Here is a 19016-nt window from a genome sequence, read left to right as displayed (position 1 = left end):
GGTTTCCACAACATTCTCCGTGAACGCAGCCCTGTGATTTAATTCCGTGATTTTATCCCATCAGAAGCACGATTGGTTTCGTTGTTTTTAAAAACAGATCTTGGCATTTTAACACACTGGCTTATGAAGGCATTTTGCATACACGGTGGTCTCTCAGCACGAACAAAAACAATGTAATGTTAGTTGCTATGATGCTTTAAACTTTCAGTGTTTTCAACATAAGAAAATAGTTGCACACATTTAAGTGTTTTCACATAAAACAGTCTTAGAAAAGTTCAGCATGATTGATCGTTGTGGTTGCTAGTAATGAGTCCTGTGTTATTTTTACACACAGTGTAAATTACATACACACAGGAGTGCATTAAGACTCAGTAGTTCTTGAACATATAAATCCCCAAATGCAGCAATTGACAACAATTTTCATAGAGCACTTTCACTTCATTGAAGTTGAAGCAGTTCCTTTTAGATATTTTTTCCACTTCACTGAGAAGTAGATTGTTAGGAATTCATTACTGGTTTTGTTATATAACTTTTAAACAGGAAAAAAAGCTTTTTATTTCTTCCACAGTTCAACGTCTCAGAAGAGATGTATTTCTGGAAATCATAGTGTCCGGGGCTGTTTTGAACAAGCAAGCAGTCTCTAGCAGATGAAACCTCTCAATGAAATTGCCATAAACAACTATTTACATCCTTAACTGTATTAAAGTGTATCCTGGAACCAAAGGAAGATGGTTTTCCTGTCCCCACAACCCACTTAACTATTGTTTTGAAATCTGATTATTTCCACCATTTGTGGATTCTGAAATTTGTAATTTCTGTTTTGGATGCGAGTTCTGACCACCACCCTTTTTTTATGGCTGCGTGAAGCCAATTTAAACCAACTATGACATGTTTTTGAAATTTGCTTTTGTTTAAGTAGTGACTTTCCTAGAGGAAACAAGTCTACACAGCACCCCAGTGAGATGTATTGTTTTTCTTCCTGCAAACGATTGGTGGGCACAGGAAGGCCAGCCACCACATCTCTAAGATCTTCTATCCTCACAAAATAGGCTGCACCTTCACATCTACTCTTTCCACAGAAAGGTTAAAGCTACATTCAACCTCAAATTTCTGTTGAGTAAAAGTCACACCATTGTTTCACGGTCCTGAGAAACCTCAGAAATGAAAACAAAAACAAAAACAAAAACACCCCACTTTCTTTGATGAAGGGCCTTCTGTCTGTGAAGAACCAGTCACTGGAGTTAATCAAATATGTCTGACTAGCACGGCGTAACTTTTTAGGTAGGTGGCCTGCACAAGCCAGTTCATTTTCTTGATTTGCATGACACAGCCCCAATTTCTAGGGGACTATTTCTTCCTGTTCCAAGGATTTGGAAACAGATGACGACCTTTCCATAATGGATCAACTTACCCAGTGGACCTGGGCTCTTCACAGCTTGTCCCACTCTTCTATTTCAGAAAGTGGCCACCTGTTTTGGAGTTTTCTTAGCCTCCTTCTTGTTCTTTTAAGTGAAATTAGAGTTCCTTTTTTTTTTCTAGAAAGATCAATGGAATGATCATCAATATTATTACAAAAGTTCCGTTTCCTAACCTGGTGGGTTTCCGATGCCATGCTCTCTCCATAGCGGCACCTCAGGTACCACAGAGCTTAAGCCCCGCCCTCGTGCTGAGGAAATGCTCATGGACCGGGTCTCGGTTGCCTGCCAAGCCCCACGTACAGCCATTCAGACATGATACCCGCGTGCCTTTCACTTTTCATCATTCTTTTCCCCGCTGGGGGGTGAGAGAGCGCTAATTTCACCTCAGATGGCTGCTCACAAGCTTTTCAGACCCCAGTGGTTACTTACCCAATCAGGATACTGTGTCAGTCTGGGTACTTTAGAGAAACAAATCCACAGCAACTCATGTATAAGAGAGTTTTAGATAAAGGTTAAGTGCACATCAAGAAAACATTCCACATCAGTGCTGCCCAAGCACAAGTCCAACATTAACCAATTAACCCATATGTTCAACACCAATCCACAAAGTCCTCCTCCATCTCACAAAACACACGCAATGATGCCGACTGCAGGAGGAAAGCCGAGTCAGTGAATGTGTAAGCATCTCAGCGCTTGCAGGGGTCTCCACACGGCTGCTCCAGCACCCAGGGCTGCATCGGGGTAGGTCCATGAGGATTCTGCGTGGGGATGTCTTGCAGGAAGTCAGCCTTGCCAGCTGAAGCAGGGAACGGCTAAGGCAGCTGCACCCTGGTGCAACCATGACAAAGCAAGAGACCCAAGAACTCAAAAGGCGAGGCTCACTAAGCCATTTATCCCTCTGCCATTCAATTAATCCCACATGTGTTTAGCTGCCAGGTTGGCACAATAAACTAACTCAGATATGGTACACTTTTGGAATAGTATTATACTGCTTGACTTTGGTGTCCCCTGAGACTAGGGTCCTGATCCTCTAGTGCCACTGATTCATTCTCTCTAAGCGTTTGGTTATATCTAAGAAATTTTCATAACGTTGTTCCCTGTATGCTCCATTCATGGGTATATTTGTAGCCAAAGTAAATACACATGCACAAATCTCTCTCAAACGCAAACATATATATTCATGGGCATGCTCCCATTCTCTGAGGGCAAGGCTTTTCAAGCTGTCAATGGTCAGAAAGAACTCAACAGAGGATGGATTGATGACTCACAAATGGTTATAGGCTCCCACGGGAAACCACAGACCTCTGCAAACCTAGTACTGAGAACTCAAGCTCGAAGACAGCAGTCAAACCCAGATACTTTCCTTTCTCACATGGGAACAACCTTGGGATGACACAAATGGTTAAGCATTCAACTACTGGCCAGTTTGACATTTCGAATCTACCCAAAGAGGCTTCAGAAGAATGTCTCCATGGTGGCCTTCCTAACACTCACAGCCTGGACTCGACTCAAGGACAACCAATAGCAACAACAACAACAACGCAGGAAAGAGACAGCTGATGGTCTTCTGCCTTTCAAATACCCACCCCAGTTTTTCTTTTGCAACCCCCAATGTCAATTCCCTCACCCCCCGCCTGCCCGCCCCAATGACTCTGCTAACTTGGCTCCTTGCTTGGAAGTGATTTTTTCCCCCCTCTCACTCAGTACAGTGAAACCATTTTAATTATCCTAGAACCCAGATGTCTGGGTCCAAGGTATTGGGGTGAATCACCCAGCCCGTTTACTCTTAGCTGTTCTTTTGAAGTTGGAGATTTTAAGGCACTGGCTCGTCCCAAAAGTCACCTTCATTCAAGCGTCAGCCTAAGAAGGAATGGAATGGAGATGGTTCCGCCTTAGGCACTGGGCTCTTGGAAAATTGCCTGTGTGCAGTCAGTTTCAGGAAGTAGAAACTCCATGATCTGACTGGAAGCTGTTTTAGGAGATAATGCATGTTCTTAATGACTCAGGTTACGCAACGGATTGATCCTGAAACCCTGCAAGTGCTTTGACTATCTCCTGAGAAACATGGAAGGATTTTTCTACGACCTTCAGGTGCCTACCCTGTCTGGAAGTGCCTGCGTAATTTACTTTCATAATTTGTCTTTGGAGCCCTTTCCGGTACTTTCGGTTTGACATCGGCCCATTTGAATTGTGACCACTCCCAATAAATATGTGCTCCTAATTTCTGGTGTTTCTCTCTTTTTAAGCAACATTTCATCTTTATCTTCTGATAGTTTTTCTCTTTTCCTATTAACCAAGGCCAACTTGTACAGAGGGAGGGACGATGAATCAGACCTTGAAGAGCCAGTTTCCCAGAATAGGCTACCTTTAAGCTGGGTCTAGCCTGATGACATTGGAGAAAGATGAGATTTCCTTTTCTTTGTAAAGAGTTCTGGTCTTGGGAACCACAGGGATGGTTTTACCCTGCCCTAGAGGGTCCCTATGAGTTGGAATCGAATTGATGGCCATGAGTTCGGTTTTTCAGTAGCATGGTAACCAAGAAACTGGCCAGACTGACAAAGGGATGGGGGAAGTGAATTGCAGGTGCTAGGCGAGAGAATGAACAAAAGATAAGAGAGGAGAAAGCAGGCTTGTTCAGGTCATTGGTGGTGGCTACAGGTTGGGTGCTTGGTGGGAGTGTGAGATGCTTGCTGGAAAGTGGGCTTGTAAGATAATGCTAAGGAGTCTAGAATTTCCTCGAATGGGCTGAGGGTTGTAAATTCAAATGCTTACTGTGACGAACTCCCAGGTATCTTAAATGAAGGAAAAGGATCGGTTTTACCCCTCCTACCAAGCCCTTGGTTATCAGTGGCTTACATTAATCACTGTGGTACCAGGTGTCAGGCTGGGTACATTAGAGAAACAAATTCACAGGAACTCATATGTATAAGAGAGAGTTTTATATAAAGGATAAGTGCACATCAAGAAAACATCCCAACCCAGTGCTGCCCAAGCCCACAAGTCCAACATTAGCCCATTTATCTGACATCAATTCACAAAGTCCTCCATCTCACAAAACATACACAATGAAGCTGACTGCAGGAGGAAAGCCAGATCAGTGAACACGTAAGCACTCAGCACTGGCAGGAGTAGGTCCATGTGGCTTCTCCTCAGGGATGTCTTGCAGGAAGTGAACCTTTCCAGCTGAAGCAGGGAACTGCATAAGGCAGCTTTACCCTGGTCCAACCATCACAAAGCAAGAGACCAGAGAACTAGAAAGGTGAGGCTCACTGAGCCATTTATCCTTTAGTCCTTCAATTAACCCCAAATATGTTTATCGGCCAAGTTGGCACAATAAACTAACTACCTCACCAGGGTACCCAACATAGCTGTAGACATTCTTTATCTTGATACATGTAACCCTGATAGATCCAATACTTCCTTTTCTCGCTTTTGCTAGAGACATGAATACAAGTTTTCTATACTACAAGGAAGAATTCAGGAAATCACAATAAAAAGGCCACAGACACCTCAAGAATTGTGAGGAGGGAAGGGGGTTCAGGGAGGGGTGGACTGTGGCTATTTATAAGTGTAACTGTGACTCAGTGCCAAATATTTGTCTTCTTGGAGAAACGGAAATATGAATTTTAAAATGTTTTATAGGTTGGCTGAGAACTGGAAGCTCATTGTATTATCCCTGAACAACCTTGTTGGCAGGGTGGATCTGGATGGAGGATGGGCCATCCATGATCATGTTCTGCCATCTTCTGCTCTAGGTAGTAAAAGGCAGTTGGCACACATCGAGAGTTACGTTTTGGGCATCTATTCTCCTCTTCTATACAAACAGAATCTCAAGGAAGTACAGGTAGCGATGTGCCTAGCCAGTAACTGTATTTCCTAGCCTTACTTGTAGACGACCTGATGAACTTCTGGTCAATGGGAGATAAACAGGTGCTACTCATTGTTTTGAAGAAGTGCGATAGCAAACCTCTAAAATTGAGACACTTGGCATAATTAAATTGATGACATAAGGTCTGAGTCAAAACTCCATTTTGCTACAAATTCCTGCTTCTGCATTCCTGAGAATGTAACTTCGACTTCTTCCTATTCATAGGCATAGGTCTTGGGTCTATGGTTGAGTGGAACCAGGAGACCCTGCCCTTCTAGCAATTGTCATATTTGACTAGCCTGGTTCTTGTTCCATAAAACAATTAATAAATGAGGAAGAGAGAGAGAGAGAGAGAGAGAGAGAGAGAGAGAGAGAGAGAGAGAGAGAGAGAGAGAGAGAGAGAGAGATCTACCTGACTGCACGACATGAGCTTACCAGGGATTTAGGGGAGAGGGAGAAGGAATAAACAAGAAGGTAAGGAAGGAGGATAGGTGGGAAGAGAAGGAGGAGCAGGAGGGGGAGGATGACCAGGAGGAGGAGGAGGAGGAAGAGGAGAAGGAATCACATACTTGGGGGGTTTATTGGGATACTGTCACTGTTTTGATGAGATGGACCATGTAGCTACATATAGTATGATTTTCTTTGTATGAGTTATATTTCAGAAATAAAAGGGAAAAATGAATATAATTAAAATGAGAGAGATAGATAGAGGGGGGAGAGGGAGAGAGAGAGAGAGAGAGAGAGAGAGAGAGAGAGAGAGAGAGAGAGAGAGGAGAGAGAAAGGGTCATAACCTTGCAAGCCTACCAGATTCCTTACCTGTCAGACCTACACAGAGTTTGAGGTAAAAATTAGGGTCTTGGTGACTATGACTCAAAACCACGTGGTCATGATCGTCTGCCTACCACCATGTAGCCAGGTGGTAGAAGTTTCACATTCAGTCCTGTGTGGCTGGAAATCTGTGGTTGTGCATGCTTGTGATTCACAGTCCTTTCTCCTATTCTGTTGACCTATCTGCAACAGTGATGCATTGAACTGCTACCAATCATGATTTTGTTATGATATCTGCTCTTTTCAATCATATATAGTGACCTCAATGGCCTTGAGTAATTGGGCATCTATCAGCCTCATGCTGATAGTTTCTTTCATCTGGGGTGATTTGTCTCTCTTACCCCCTTGTCCTGTTTGAATATTAGTAAGAGTCTCTATAGAGTATGTTGACCAGGAACCCTGGTGGCATAGTGGGTGGGTTGGGGTGCTAACCCAAAGATGAGCAGTTCGAAATCACTAGTTGCTCCAAGGGAGAAAAATGAAGCTTTCTACTCCCATAAGAATCTAGTCTCAGAACTCTGTAGGGGCAGTTCTCCTTGGTCCCATGGCACTGAGTCCCATAGGCTTTTTCCCGCACCCAGAGCACTCTAACACAGGGCAGGCAACTAGCATTTTGTCCACATTCTTCCCACTCTCTTATTTGAACAAGGAATTGATGACTAGAGTTCCAGCCACTATTTTGGCCAAGAGGCAGCTATGAGCATGGAAGCCATGCATGGAAAATGGTGGAACAGAAAGATTGAATGCCCATAAGTCTCCGTGGAGCCTCAATGGCAGAATCCTCGCCCTCTCCTCCCCCTTTGCTTTAACATGGGCCAGTACACTTCAGAAGTTTAAATGGTTGTAAGTTTGCTCTTTGTTAGCAGCTCAAGGCAATTTCTAATTGTCTTAATTACCTATGGGCGTTGTGTGCCGTGCCATCGTTTCTATCTCACAGGGATCCTGTAGGACAGGCAGTACTGCCCATAAGGTAGACTCTTTGTGGAACAAGTTACCATGTGTTGCTCTGGTAGAGGGGCTGGTGGGTTTGAACTGCTGACTGTTAGGCCAGGAGCCCAAAGTGTAGCTACTGCACCATCAGGACTCCTCCTCATTATCTTGTGCGGCCTTGACAGAAATACCACATGTGGGTGGCTTCAAGACCACACTTATTCTCACAATTCTGGATGTGAAAAGTTTGGGTTCAAGGCATAGCTCAGGGTGGGGTGGGGACAGGGAAGGTCCTGCCTTGTTGGGTGTCCTGAAGCTCCTGGGAATTCCTTAGAATTCCTTGGTATTTGTCTTCCCTCTGTGCTTCTGTGTCCACTCTGTTCGGTGTATAAGTCAGATCGGATTCAGTGTGGGACTCATTCTACTCTAGTACGATCTTACTAACATAACAAAAAGTATTTCTAAACAGGGTCATATTCATAGATATAGAGAGGAGCTAGTATTTCAATATGTTTAATTTTGGGGACACATTCAATCCATAAGCTTAGTAGATATAGCAATCTTCCTCAGGGAAAACTATTTCGTCTAGTGTCTGTTTCTCAGAGGTGAGGGTCAGAGATGATGCTCTTGGAGGTAAGTGAGATGCTGTCGGAAGAAATCAAATAGAATGGCTAAGGGGGGATACTCCTGTAGTTAAAAAGATCAAGAACTTTCCTGTTCATTGCAATCAAGTCGAGAAGTACGTGCAGAGAACGCCACCATAATGCAGAATGCTGGGGGAGAGATCAACAGATACAATCACTGTTTAGTGATTTCTCAATGAGAAAAACAGAATTACCCTACAAGGCAATTTCACTCCTAGATCATTCCTCCAGAGAAATGCAAACTTGTACATACATTTGTTTAGGGAGACTGGTGGCCGAGGCATCTCCTCTTGAAAGCAGCCTTGACATCCTTATTCCTCAGGCTGTAGATGAGAGGATTCAGCATGGGAATGACCAACGTGTAGAAGACAGAGACAACTTTGTTCTGCTCCATGGAATCTTGAGAGTTTGGCTGAGTGTATATGAAGGTGATGGTGCCATAGTAGAGGGAGATGGCGGTGAGATGGGAGGCGCAGGTGGAGAGGGCTTTGCTCTGGGCCTCGAGGGAGTGCATCTTGAAGATGGTCATCAGGATGTAGGCATATGAGACCAGGATAACAGTGATGGTCAAGAGAATAATTAGGGCAGAAGATGAGAAAATGATGACCTCAACCTCAGTAGTATCTGCACAGGCAAGTTGGAGGACAGGAGGTATGTCACAGAAATAATGGTTAATGACATTGGGGCCACAGAAGGGCAGCTTGAAGATGTTCCCAGTTAGCACAGCTGCAAATGAAATGGAAGCAGCATAGGTGGCTGCCACCAGCCTGACACATAGAAGTTGGGACATGATGGTGTGGTACAGCAGAGGGTGACAGATGGCAGTGAATCTGTCATAGGCCATGATGGCCAGGAGGAGACACTCCGCAGTACCATGAAGAGTCATGAGAGCCATCTGGACAGCACAGCCTACAAAGGAGATAGACTGACTTGAGGTCAGGAAGTTCTCCAGAAGCCTGGGGGCGTCCACTGTGGAGAAGGAGGAGTCTATGAAGGAGAGGACACTGAGAAAGAAGTACATGGGCGTGTGGAGCTGTGGGTCTGAATGGATCAGGGTGATCATGCCCAGGTTGCCCACGAGGGTGACTGAGTAGATGAGTAAGACCAGCACAAAGAGGACGCCCTTGAGCTCTTCCTGCTGCGTGAGTCCCAGCAGGAGGAATAGAGCCACTTGGGTGCCATTCTCTCCCATGATCGCCTGCCACTGCAGAGAGATGAGCAACAGACACGCTGGGACCAGACAGGTTTCTCCTGAGCCCCTCTCCCATTTCCACCTTCTTTTCCCCTGTGAAATTATGCATAAGAAGACATGCGCTCTCCATAATTTCTACATATAATCCTACAATTCCCCGACACCGATTACTGCTTCCACGGGTACAGCCCGTTCTATCATTCCACCATTCTTATTTTATTTATTTATTAAAAAATCATTTTATTAGGGGCTTATGCAACTCTTATCGCAATCCATACATACATCAATTATGTAATGCACATTTGTACATTCATTGCCCTCATCATTCTCAAAACATTTGCTCTCCACTTAAGCCTCTGGCATCAGCTACTCATTTCACCCCCTCCTCCCATACTCCCCCCTCCCTCATGAACCCTTGATAATTTAGAAATTATTATTTTGTCATATCTTACACTGTCCAACGTCTCCCTTCACCCACCATTTTGTTGTCCCTCCCCCAGGGAGGAGGTCACATGTAGATCCTTGTAATTGGTTCCCCCTTTCCACCTCACCTTCCCTCCACCCTCCTGGTATTACCACTCTCACCACTGGTCCTGAAGGGATCATCCACCCTGGATTCCCTGTTTCCAGTTCCTATCTGTACCAATGTACATCCTCTGGTTTAGCCAGATTTGTAAGGTAGAATTGGGATTTTGATGTGGGGAGGGGGAGGGAAGCATTTAGGAACTAGAGGAAAGTTATGTTTCATCATTGCTACACTGCACCCTGACTGGCTCATCTCTTCCCCGCAACCCTTCTGTAAGGGGATGTCCAGTTGCCTACCGATGGCCTTTGGGTCTCCACTCTGCACTCCCCCCATTCACAATGATATGATTTAATTCCACCATTCTTAAGACAAACTCAACGCCCCTAAAGCAAAACACTCTTCGCTCCCTCCCATTCCTGCTAATCACTAACAATGTGGGGGTTTCCTGCATGTGCCTGTGTCAGGGAAGCATGACCAGACTTTGCATTTATTTCACTTCGCATGATGTTTTCCTGGGTCATCCAGATTGTGGCATACACCAGGGCTTCATTTCCCTTTATGGCCCAGTAGTATCCCGAAGCTCTTATCCACCCGACCGCACCCCACTTTTGGGATAGAAAACATTTGAAAAAAATTTAACCAATTCAGTTGTGTGGAAGACAGTCTTCATGTTGTGCAACCATCTCACCCTCTTCTCTGAGTTGCTCCTCCTCAATGAACATGAACTCAGGCCCCCAAGGTTCCCTCCTAATCTTTCAGCTTGCCCTTGTCAGTCGGATCCCAGAGGGATGGTTCTCACAAAAGCACAATGCCGGGGGCAGGCATCTTTTAAACTACATAGGGTAAGCTATTGTTTGCTTTTAAGAAGAGTTCAGAAATAGTTTTGGTTTAAGGTTGAAAGATGATTTCAGAGAAATTGCTTCATGGGGTCATTCAGCCTCCAAGGTTTCAGAAATTCTAGAGCAGCGGTTCATGTTGAGCAACCCATTCACAGGGGTCGCCTGTTTCATAACAGTAGCAAAATTATAGTTATGAAGTAGCAACGAAAATAATTTTATGGTTGGGGGTCACCACATGAGGGACTGTATTAGAGGGCCGCGGCATTAGGAAGGTTGAGAACCACTGCTCTAGAGTCTACGAGAATTTGCAATTTTGTTTTGTGGCTCTCCCTTTAGGATCAGGATTCTTCTATAGATCTTTGATCAACATGTTCAGTCATGGTAGCTGGCCACCATCCAGTTCTTTGGGACTCCAGGCACAGGAGGCAGTTGTTCCTGAGCCACCAGCCGCATATTCCATACCCTCCTCCTTCCTGTTCCTGACTCTCCTTCTCCCTCAGCTGCTCCAGGTGATCCTGAAGTCCTTTGAAGACTCCCGGAATGGACAGTACCGTGGAAGTGGAGAGGGGGCATGAGTAAATTGAACATCTATGAGCCACGCAATGCCTTTACTCATCTTCTCAACAGCGATTTAAACCTCACGCACCCCTTCTGATTTAAATATCACGCCTATCTATATTTTCTGTCATTATCAACTTGCTCAGAGTTTGAGACCTTATGTATAAGGAAACTGAGAGCAGTCTCTCACTGCCATCGAGTTGATTCTGACCCATAGCAACCCTATAGGATAGGGTAGAACTGCACCCGTGGGTTTCTAAGACTTGAAATCTTTAAGGGCGTAGAGAGACTCATCTTTCTCCCGCGGAGAAGCTGGTGGTTCTGAACCCATAGTTAGCAGCCCAACAAGTAACCACAGTCCCGGGAGCTCCTTAGCCTATTCTAACAATCATATGCTTAAACTAGTCGCCTTTGAGTGAATGACCCCAAATGTGTCAGAATATACCTGTGTTCCTTGAGTTTTTCAATGGCTGATTTGAGGGAAGTAGATCAACAGGCCTTTCTCCAGAGGGGCTTTTTGGTGGACTTGAACCTCCAAATTTTTGGTTACGGCCCAATAAACTACCACGCAGGAATTCTTCTCTCTGCTCTGAATGCTGGTCATCCCGGCCCTAGTGCTAGGGCTTGATTTTGTCGAGTTTGGGGCACGGTTGATGAGGAAGAGAAGGTAAAAGGCTCTAAGCCCCTCCTGGTGACTGGATTCTGCTCCTCCACCCACTTACCTGTCAAGGAGCAAGAGCCATCCCCTCTGGAAGCTTGCTGTTGAAGACCACTTTGGGCATTTTCTCTTCTGTTTCCAAGGGCCGGCTTCTTCCAGAGAATTCCTCAGAGAGCCTAACAAAGCTCCAAGACTCCTTTTGGCTACAAAGGCTTCTCTCTTCAGATTTATCTGGTTTTTCTCTCTCATCTCATCCTAGAGTTCAGAAATGCACCTGTGGGAATTTGGATCTAGTTCTCCTGGGAGCAGACCTGGAGCCTCAGGTTGTCTCTGAGGGATGCTGGAGAGACCTGGGCGACCTTATCTAGGATCTCTGAGGAGCCAAAGGTCCTACTGCCAGGACAGATCCTTTTAATTTTCAGTGCCCCTGCCCTGAGGGGGACTTCTATTTTCTTAATGAGCCTCAAAAGGTTCTCAAGACCACAAGGTACACAGGAACACACATCAGTCTTTCCTCCAGGTCTCACGGTAATTGACTCGAAGTCCTAGTTATATTGATAATCGACATCTGAGTGCCTCTGAAGATCTAGGTCTAAGGCTTCCTCAACTACTCTCTCCTTTCAATTTAGAGAATCTCTGGGAAGCATGCTATGTGTCTTCTTTTTTTCTTTTGTACACACAAAAAGACTATGCCATGATTACTTTATTCACTGAACAATATTGAAGGTCCTCTCTACATCTTAAAAAATAACATACAATCCCTCTTGAAAGTGGTTTAACTATCTTTGCACAAAATAACACATTTGTTGTAAGAATCTAGGCAACACAGAAAAGAACCAGGAATAAAATAGGTGTCACCTAAAATCTTACCACCAGAGAAACTGGGAGTGGGGGACATTCTTCCTGATGTAAATTTCTCAGGGCCATGATGCATCTAATTTTCCATAAATAAGATCATACTAGACAACCTATTGTGTCATATCTTTTAAAAAATCATTTTATTGGGGGCTCATACAACTCTTATCACAATCCAACCCTCCCAAAATAACCCCCCCCAAACCTCAGTGAGATCTCATGAACTTCCCCCATATTAATAATAAATAAAACCCACACCATCATATTTGAGGGGTGCAACTTATTTTGTGTATGTGTGCCATTATTTACCTGGTTTGGTTGGTACATAAGGCGTTTCCAACTTCTCACAGTTATAAATAACTCTCTGATAGGGAACAGTTCTAAACCGCCAGTCGCTCCAAGGGAGAAAGTTTAGACTCTCTATTCTCATAAAGAATTACAGTCTTGGGGCGGGGGACACCCAAAAACAAGTTACAGTCTTGAAACTCAGAGGGAAATTTCTACCCTTGAGTTGGCATCTACTTGATGTCAGTAATTTTGTTTTGTTTTTGAGGTATCCTTTGGGATGAGGTATGGGGCTGGAGAGTGAAGTCCAATTAGAAGAGGTTGGAGAGACTGCCTTTCCAGGCCATCGAGTCAATTCTGACTTATAGTGGAGACCTGTAAATACTTTAGTCTCATCTTTCTTCCACAAAGCAGGTGATAGATTTGAACAGCTGCCTTTGTGTTGAACGGTCTCTGATGCTTACAGCAACTGCACCATCTGGGCTCTTTTTCCCAGGCCAGGAAGGAAGAGATTGAATTTGTCCTTAGGGAGCTTGACACTTGGGCTTCACAACCCCTAGGGAAATCACTGGGGACAGCAAAGGGCCTTATTAAGCAAATAATTTGTTTGTGCAAAACAAACTCAGTCCCTAGACTACTGATCTGGGAGGGCACGTCTGCAGATGAGGCAATGGATTGCCCAAGCTTCCTGCAGGTAAAAGTGCTTATTCACTTGGGAGAGACAGACTGAGTCTCTCCATAAGGCAGCACATTGTCCTCTGGCCTTTTCCACTGTATTCCAACCTACACAAGTTTCTTCCTCAAACATGACCCCTTCATTGTACCCAAACTTGTCATCTCCTTATTCCCACTCAGTCATTGCTTGCCCCCCCCCTCCAGAGAAACCTCTTCATTGTGGGGGTAGGGAGATAGCCTGCACTTTTAGCTTTGGCCAGATACAAACTTAAAAGGATACACAGTTTTCTCATATAGAGTACTAGATTTGTTCTCTCTTTCTATCTCTTGAACAGGATCACTGGTCTCTTCGTCTGGAGTTCCCAGGGATCAGTAGGGATCAGTAGGGCTTAAGTCAACAATGAGTAATAGGACACTAGGTGGTTGCTTATATGTAAGGGATGATTTTCAGGAATGTGTGGCAAAGGGGATTGCTGATGGGGAGAGGGAGGCGTGTCGAATTTTCAGTGAAATCCATTTTGTCCCCTCACAACATTGCATTTCTTATCCCAAAGCAGCGGGTGTTTATTTCATTGTTGGATGTGACTGAATTGAGTACATTCCAGGACACTGTCAACTGTCATTCAAGTACAATTACAAAATGAAGCACATAGGAGAAAGTGCACTTTTAAATGAAAGTTCGCCTGTAACACATAGGACTTAATCAGCATGTATTTAAAAACCTTTAGATGATAGTAGTGGCATTTAGGAAGGCATTTTATTTCAACGTTCACACCGTTTTCTCCATAAAAAGTCTCTCAAACCTCTATGACTCTCTATTGGAAAGCATTTTGGGGGAATAAAAAAAGGTAGATTCCAAGTCAGCAATCTATAAGAGTTTCCCAGATGTGTTTTTAAGCAAGAAGTGTCTTGAGAGGCGACAAATGATTTGTGTTTGGCATTAAGTTCCAGTTGGGCTGGCCCCACACCTCTTCACAGCTGATCACTAGAGGCTCAGTGCACGTGTCCAGAGAGGAACACACCAGTGTGAAGCCCTCTGCGATTTCCACGGCCCTCAGTATTTCAGCATTCTTCTCCCCTCATATCTGCTTGGAAGAAGGTTTCTTCTTTTCTTCCCGTTGGACACTGGGCCAGATCAAGAAATTATTTTCTTAGAAACTTTCTTATCTGCAAAGCTTTCCCAAACTGAAGAAGGGAAAGAAAGAGCTAATGAAAAGTCTAGGGACAATCATACCTGCCCCTCTCCAGCCGTTGTCTCTCAGAAGTCAGGAGTTCTTTTTATGCTACAGCTTATCCACCCTCTGGGGAGTCTAACTGAGTACCTACACTGGCAAGGAGCCAGGAGAGAAAGTGAAGTAGAAATGATCATGGCCTTCCTGAAGCTCTCAAAGTTTCCCAAACCAAGAAAACTTAATCCGTGTCTCTTCTTCCCCCCACACAGTCCTAGACAGACTTTGTAGTCTAACTGTTATGTGAAGCTTGGGAAAGTTAGTTAATCTCTTTAGTCCAAAATCTTTCCCCTCTACCTTAAGATGGGTATGATGATCATTGGTCATTGGAAGAATTAAATTAATTTCAAAGCAATTAGGGTGCTACCGGCATATAGTATATACTTCACCAATATTCTCTCTCTAAATTGATTTTTTGGTTTTTATTTTAGGCCATAAGATTCTTCTCAAAATAGCCCAGGGAATCAGATTAAGTCTTTTAAAGCAGAGCCATCCCAGAGCACCTCCACTTAATAACAAGTCTCACAGTTTGGACTTCCGGTTACATATAATCCTGAGAAAGTGTTCCAAAAATAAAGAGGGGAGGCATTATTTCAGAATGGACTCTTTCTTTTTTTCATAAATGTATTTTTTTAGGTTATGAGAATCTGGCTTTAAAAAACATTTTTATTAGGGGCTCATACAACTCTTACTACAATCCAAACATACATCAATTGTGTAAAGCACATCTGTACATTCATTGCCCTCATCATTTTCAAAGCATTTGCTCTCCACTTAAGCCCTTTGCATCAGGTCCTCTTTTTTCCCCCTCCCTTCCCGCTCCCCCCTCCCTCATGAGCCCTTGACAGTTTATAAATTATTATTTTGTCATAACTTGCCCTGTCCGACATCTCCCTTCACCCCTTTTCTGTTGTCCACCCCCCAGGAAGGAGGTCACATGTAGATCCTTATAATTGGTTCCCTCTTTCCAACCCACTCTCCCTCTATCCTCCCAGTATCGCCACTCATATCCCTGGTCCTGAAGGTATCATCTGCCCTGGATTCCCTGTGCCTCCAGCTCCTATCTGCACCAGTGTACATCCTTTGCTCTATCCAGACTTGCAAGGTAGAATTCGGATCATGAGGGTGGGGAGGGGGTTTAAAGCATTTAGGAACTAGAGGAAAGTTGTATGTGTCATCGTTGCTACATCGCACCCTGATAACTCATCTCCTACCCTAGACCCTTCTTCAAAGGGATCTCCAGTGGCCGACAAATGGGCTTTGGGTCTCCACTCTGCACTTCCCCCTTCATTCACTACGGTAAGATTTTTTGTTCTGATGATGCCTGATACCTGATCCCTTGACACCTCGTGATCGCACAGGCTGGTGTGTTTCTTCCATGTGGGCTTTGTTGCTTCTGAGCTAGATGGCCACTTGTTTACCTTCAAGCCTTTAAGACCCCAGATGCTATCTCTTTTGATAGCCGGGCACCATCGTCTTTCTTCACCACATTTGCTTATGCACCCGTTTGTCCTCGGCGATCATATCACGGAGGTGTGCACCCAATGATATGGTTTATTATTCTTTGATGCCTGATCCCTTTGGAACTTCGTGATCACACAGGCAAATGGATTTTTATAGTCTTTAATTAAGATACAGAGAGGTCTGAAATCCCAGAAGAAAAAGAATCTGGAAAGCACAGGGCAACAACACCAAAAAAAGTCCAACATTTCCATACCCTTCCTTTAACCCCCAAACAAATGTGGCATACACAACATATGTTCTGAAAGCTGTAGTCAAGGGTATGAAGTGTCAGTTAGCCCTTAGGTGATCGTCTAAGTCTCTGGCTCAAAGAGAAGTGAGACCTAGCCTTTAGAATTCTGTGGACTACTAAGCACGCAGTGGCCAATAGCAAACATCTGAATAAGTCTTCTAAATGGTCACATTAAAATAACCTTTTGAACTGTGAGTGTCTTTCAGTGACACATGATCTTCTAGTCATTTCAATATATCAATGCATTTATTATGGAATTTCGCATATTATCCAAAAGGGTTTCTCTCTGTGACGAGAGAAGCCAAAATGTTCCTTTTCCCCAAATCTATGTAGTAACATGCTGACCATATGTGTTCTAAGTAGGTCATTATTACTAGCTTCATGTCAGATGGAAAATCTGAAGTATTGGTGGTAAGAAGACAGGACCATGTTGTCTTAAGCGGGTGAGAATTTATCCCCAGAGGAACAATTCTGCAACCCTGACTCAAGGGAATTTTCAGAGGGACACATGGAGATTTTCTGCCTCCTTTAGGTACGAAGACGATCAATATAAAGCTCTGGAGAGTGCCTTTCTGTTCACAAGGACATCAAAATGGAGGGAATAGAGTCTCTTGTTTTCTCGATGAGTGATCAAAAGGACTGGGGTGGTTTGGCATAAATGGGCTCCAAAATACGATGAATTAGGACCAAGAAGAGTCGTCTAAGAAATATAGCACTGAGGAAAGCCAGAAGGACATAGCGGCCAATGAAAAAGTCATCCCCAATCTTAATCTCCACATCTGGCGTTGGGAATTCACTGGCTGGAGTGAAAAGCAACAGAACTGATGTGATGATCAGATCATCAAGGAATATAAAAAATAATGGAGCACCTAGGTAGACCAGAGGCTCGGGGTGTCAGCACACACAGCAGCCGCAGTGACACCCAGAGCAGGGTGAAGAACACACCTGCACCCACTCAGGGCACCATGCCAGTCATTAGTGAATCACTACAGGCTTTCATCCAGGGGAATAGAGATTCATTAACAAGTACCGGTCTTTTCTCTGTGATTGATTATATTATGATAACAAACTAATCAACGTCCTATCCTGCAGCTTTGGTCAAAGCTTGACCAGAGCAAGCAAGCAAGGAAGCAAACAAAACCCAAAGCAAAGCCATTAAGTTCACCTTATTTGGTCCCCAGAGAAGAGAGTGGAACTGCCTTCTAGGGGTTTCCCCTTGAGGTGACCGGATTGACAAGTCTTCTTTCCCGTGGGTTCTTCCTTGCGGTCTTTGGGGTAGCAGTTGAGCACCTCCACCAGAGTGCCTTAGGCCTGCCTGTGTTTGGCCAGTAGAGGGGGCGTGGAAGTGAATTGTGCCAGTTGGGAGCATAGAGACCTTGAGGGTCATTATGTCTCCACCTTTCTTCTTTCCCTCAGCAGTGACGCCATCAATGTCCAAAATACAGATAGAAGCCTCAATGACATTAGTCTGAGTCTTGGGGTGAAAATAAGCAGATCCCAAATGACTCAAGATGGTCAGAAACTTGAGCGAGAAAGACGTACTTTGCACCCCAAGCCAGTGAGATGTTGGCAGTTGTTAAGGCAGCAGTCTCAGCTGACGGGTAGATTCTTCAAGTGTAATAGCTTTCCTTGCACATGGTCCCACGTCTATCTCATTTAACTAAATTGAGATCCTCTGCACTTCTCAGGCAGGACTCCTTCCTGCCTCTTCTGAGTAACAGCATGCTCATTTCTACTGAGCCTCCATCTTGTCAACTGACATAAGGCAATTTTTCTAGTATGAGAAAGGTGTGGTCATGAGTGGCAGGCTTAGTCTCCCTTTGAGTTTTATATAAATAGTTAAGCATTTTTTTCCCTTATAGGAGGTAGTTTCTCCCTGTTTATCCATCAATGGAGATGTAAACGCCTTCTCCGAGATGTCCGTGCTGTCTTCCCTCCATCTTGACTTGCATTTTCAGTAAGGTTCGCTTATGACTCTGGTACGAATGTCTATTGATTTGGGGATCACCTTATCACTAGGTTGTGTGGCAGCCACTGACTGGTCTTCTCCCTTTCCCTCCTTCTTGAAAGACTGACCCCGGCTGAGGTGAGGACTCTGCTGTTGAAGTTGTTTTTAAGCTGTAAAAAGGGGGTGAGAGATGGCTCATGGACACCAGGAAGCCTCTACCTCATTGCTTGGGAGACTGGTTACATGAGCTGAGAGTAGAAGCCTGCTTTCCTCTTAGTACCTTATAGTAGTGGGTAGAGTCTATCTTAAAAAAAAAATCATTTTATTGGGGGCTCTTGCAGCTCGTACAACAATCCATACACCAATTGTATCAAGCATATTTGTACACATATTGCTATCATTATTTTCTAAACATTCATTTTCTATCAGCTCCTCTTCCCCCCCCTCAGCCCTCCCACCCTTGTGACCCCTTGATAAATTATAAATTATTATTATTTTCATATCTTACACCGACCACTATCTCCCTTATTTCATGATCTCTCTTGTTCATCCCCCTTGGGGTGTGTGTATGTGGTTATGTGATAGTTATTGTGATTGGTTCCCCCTTCTTCCCTTCCTCTCCCTCCCTTCTCCTATCCTCCTGGTATCACTACTCCCATTTCTGTTCCTGAGGGGTTTATCTGAGCTGGATTCTGTGTGTTGTGCGCTCTTATCTGTACCTGTGTATATGCTGTGGTCTAGCCTGCAATGAAAGGCAGCACTGGGGTCATGATAGTGGGGCGGGGGGGGGGTGAGGAACCTCAAGGAAC

General features: G+C 44.3%; 1 protein-coding gene and 2 pseudogenes across 1 annotated transcript; all 3 read right to left on the bottom strand.

The window, feature by feature from the left end:
- Positions 1 to 657: 657 nt before the first annotated feature.
- LOC142446352 (KATNB1-like protein 1 pseudogene) lies at positions 658 to 1612 on the bottom strand (annotated as a pseudogene).
- A 6336-nt stretch (positions 1613 to 7948) lies between these two features.
- On the bottom strand, positions 7949 to 8881 carry LOC142445661 (olfactory receptor 5P58-like). Its single transcript, XM_075547604.1, has one exon. The coding sequence runs from the start codon at positions 8879 to 8881 to the stop codon at positions 7949 to 7951; it is 933 nt and encodes a 310-aa protein (XP_075403719.1).
- An 8008-nt stretch (positions 8882 to 16889) lies between these two features.
- LOC142446350 (transmembrane protein 218-like) lies at positions 16890 to 17235 on the bottom strand (annotated as a pseudogene).
- Positions 17236 to 19016: the final 1781 nt, after the last annotated feature.

This window comes from Tenrec ecaudatus, chromosome 4, assembly GCF_050624435.1.
Source record: "Tenrec ecaudatus isolate mTenEca1 chromosome 4, mTenEca1.hap1, whole genome shotgun sequence".
Classification (NCBI taxonomy): Eukaryota; Metazoa; Chordata; class Mammalia; order Afrosoricida; family Tenrecidae; genus Tenrec; species Tenrec ecaudatus.
This window is presented reverse-complemented; position numbering and strand designations above follow the sequence as displayed.